This window comes from Cyprinodon variegatus, unplaced genomic scaffold (assembly GCF_000732505.1).
Source record: "Cyprinodon variegatus isolate N-32 unplaced genomic scaffold, C_variegatus-1.0 Scaffold665, whole genome shotgun sequence".
Lineage (NCBI taxonomy): Eukaryota > Metazoa > Chordata > Actinopteri > Cyprinodontiformes > Cyprinodontidae > Cyprinodon > Cyprinodon variegatus.
The window spans coordinates 41,034-43,498 of NW_015151118.1; the positions used below are offsets into that span (position 1 = coordinate 41,034).

General features: G+C 43.8%; 1 protein-coding gene across 1 annotated transcript in view; it reads right to left on the minus strand.

Moving 5' to 3' along the window:
• The window catches only part of LOC107097004 (plexin A3-like), a 73,443-nt gene that overhangs the window by 3,758 nt on the left and 67,220 nt on the right, over window positions 1-2,465 (minus strand). The window contains exon 28 of the mRNA XM_015393956.1: window positions 1,444-1,594. Coding sequence (XP_015249442.1) covers window positions 1,444-1,594 — 151 coding nt within the window. The remainder of the gene's footprint in view (window positions 1-1,443; window positions 1,595-2,465) is intronic.

The following is a 2,465-nucleotide window of genomic DNA, read 5'->3' on the forward strand; positions in this document are numbered from 1 at the left end:
CATCCATCATCCATCCATCCGTCATCCAACCAACATCCATCCATCCATCCATCCATCCATCATCCATCCATCCATCCATCCATCCATCGTCTCCCTAAAGAGAATAAAACCAGTCTGTTGGATCAGTCCAGCAGCATGAGGAGGACCTTTTTCTGCTGAGGACAATAGTTTCTCTGTGACCCAGAAGAACCAAAGGTTAGAGGTCGAAAACAGACCAATTCCACTAAGTGCCCCAGAAACCAGCAATAAAAGCTCAAAGAAGGTCATAAAAGTCACATTGGGGTCCTGAGAGGATGCAAAGACCAAGAGGCTGATGTTTTTATGGACCCAGCTGGTCCAAACATAAAGAGCATAACTGGGAGCACTGGAAGCACTAGGGGCAGTGGGGGTGATGTTTACCTTCAATACAGAACCGAACCGATCTAACCTCAGATCAAAGTATCATTTAGATGAACAATTTAAGTTTTATCTGTTATTATAGTTCATCACCTGAAGTTACACCTTGACTGTATCTCCAAATGTTTCAGAGAAGCTGCAGGGCTCCAGAAGCCACACTGGTGCAAAGACCTGAAGTCCAGTTTGATGCTGGACTTTATGCTAAATTAAAAAGGCTTGAATCCGTCCACGTTCAGATCCTTCTTTCCTGTCCAGAGACCTGGGTTCAGACGGCTGCTCTGGATTGGTTGAAGTCTTACTGAAATGGGGCACATTTTTATGTTTATGTTGCAGACCCTCTCTCATGAGGAGTACCTCAAGGCTTTATACTTGGCCCCTTTTTTTTCTTGTTTCCCGTACTTCACCTGAGGGTCGTAGTTCCAGGAACCTGCTGCAGCCATTTTGGTTTGTTAAATGTCTCTTTTTGTTTAATCAGCTCTATGAATGTGTGAAGACCTGCTGTCAACTGAGCTGTAACTTAAAGTTCTGCCTCCAGAAACGGGAACCAACATTTCCCGTTTCTGGGTTCCATCACTTGTCGAAGCAGATTTTTGACTTGTTAAATTTGACCTTGAATATTTCCTCAGTATCTGTTTTCTGATGTAAGTTGGACCGGCACCATTTCAGGACTCCATGGAACCAAAGATCTTTCTGTTGGGTCTGCTAACAAGGAGTTATTCCCAAAAAATGACAGATACCTCTTCAAAATGTACTTTCTACGGCTCAGAGGACTTGTTTTTATACAGCGTTGGTCTAAATGGCATAAATATAAGAAAAGGTTTGAAGCGTCTGTTTAACCCAGTCTGTTATTTATATTTGTAATGCTCTTCTGAACAGTTCCCCATCCTGTGGCCCATTCTTCCACTAAGACGTTATTTGTAGAAGCAAACAGCCTGAAGCATTTTAAATGTTTCTTTGTAAACATGAATCACTAAACCGGAGGTTAGCTAACGATGGACCGCATGGCGCTGACTGAAGCTACTCCAAGTTTAAACCAAGCAGCCTCACCTCTTCCTTGTATTTGTTGATGTAGAAGTAGAGCTCATTGAGCGCGCTCAGGGTGTTGAACTCGTTGCCATGGAGACGGGACTGCTCCACCAGGTAGGCGTCCATGTCCTGATCGCTGATGCTGGGCATCTTGGAGATGTCCCTGTAGTACCTTCAGGAGACAGAGACACACGTCAGACCGATTGTTTGGAGGAAAAAACTAAACGAAACAACCTGAGGTTCGCACCTCATGATCCATCTGTCACCAACTTCTATGCATATACATCTGGACCTGCTTAATATTAGCAGTATTTGAGACCGATCGGTTCTGCAGCTGAATAACCGAAACCTCCGGTGTTTGAAAGCTTGTCGTCTATAAAAGCCGCTGTAGCAACCAGATCCTGCGTCATGCCACTGACGTTACGCTACATGATTGGCTGAATGTTGCCACATCACGTAAAACATTGCGGTTGCCCAGACAACAACAATAACATCTCGCAGCGTCCGCGTAACGAGTCGGGAGCATCTGTAGCGTTAGCGTGTCTAATGGCCGATGAAGTTTTACAGAAACAGGTGTGATACAGTTTGTCCGAGTGGAATTTGTGGAAGTATATTTTTCTTTGGCCTATAAAATGCTTTGAGTGTGTCTGCCTGAATAGCAGTGAGTTCAGAGAGATGTTTTCCCAGCCTCTAAGCTGTAATGTTTAAGGTAGGGGGGCAGAAAGCAGATGCCTCCCTACTCTAGACAATGATGATTAGAATGAGTTCACACAGCCTCCTTCAAGCCGTGAACGGGAGAGCTGTTCTGACTGTTTATCTGACTAAAATTTATGTCCTTGATGAATTTAAGTGTTTTTTCTTTTGGGAATAAGTTAACCAAATGTTAAAGTGTGAGAAAGTTCCTTATGCTAGGAGGATGTTAAAGGAATAGTACACCCAAAACATGATTAGCCTTCATCTTCTACTCACCCCCATGCTGAACAACACTCTGGAGTACTTTTTTGATATCTCAAATGCATCTGGAGATCTGGGAGGCTTCTTGC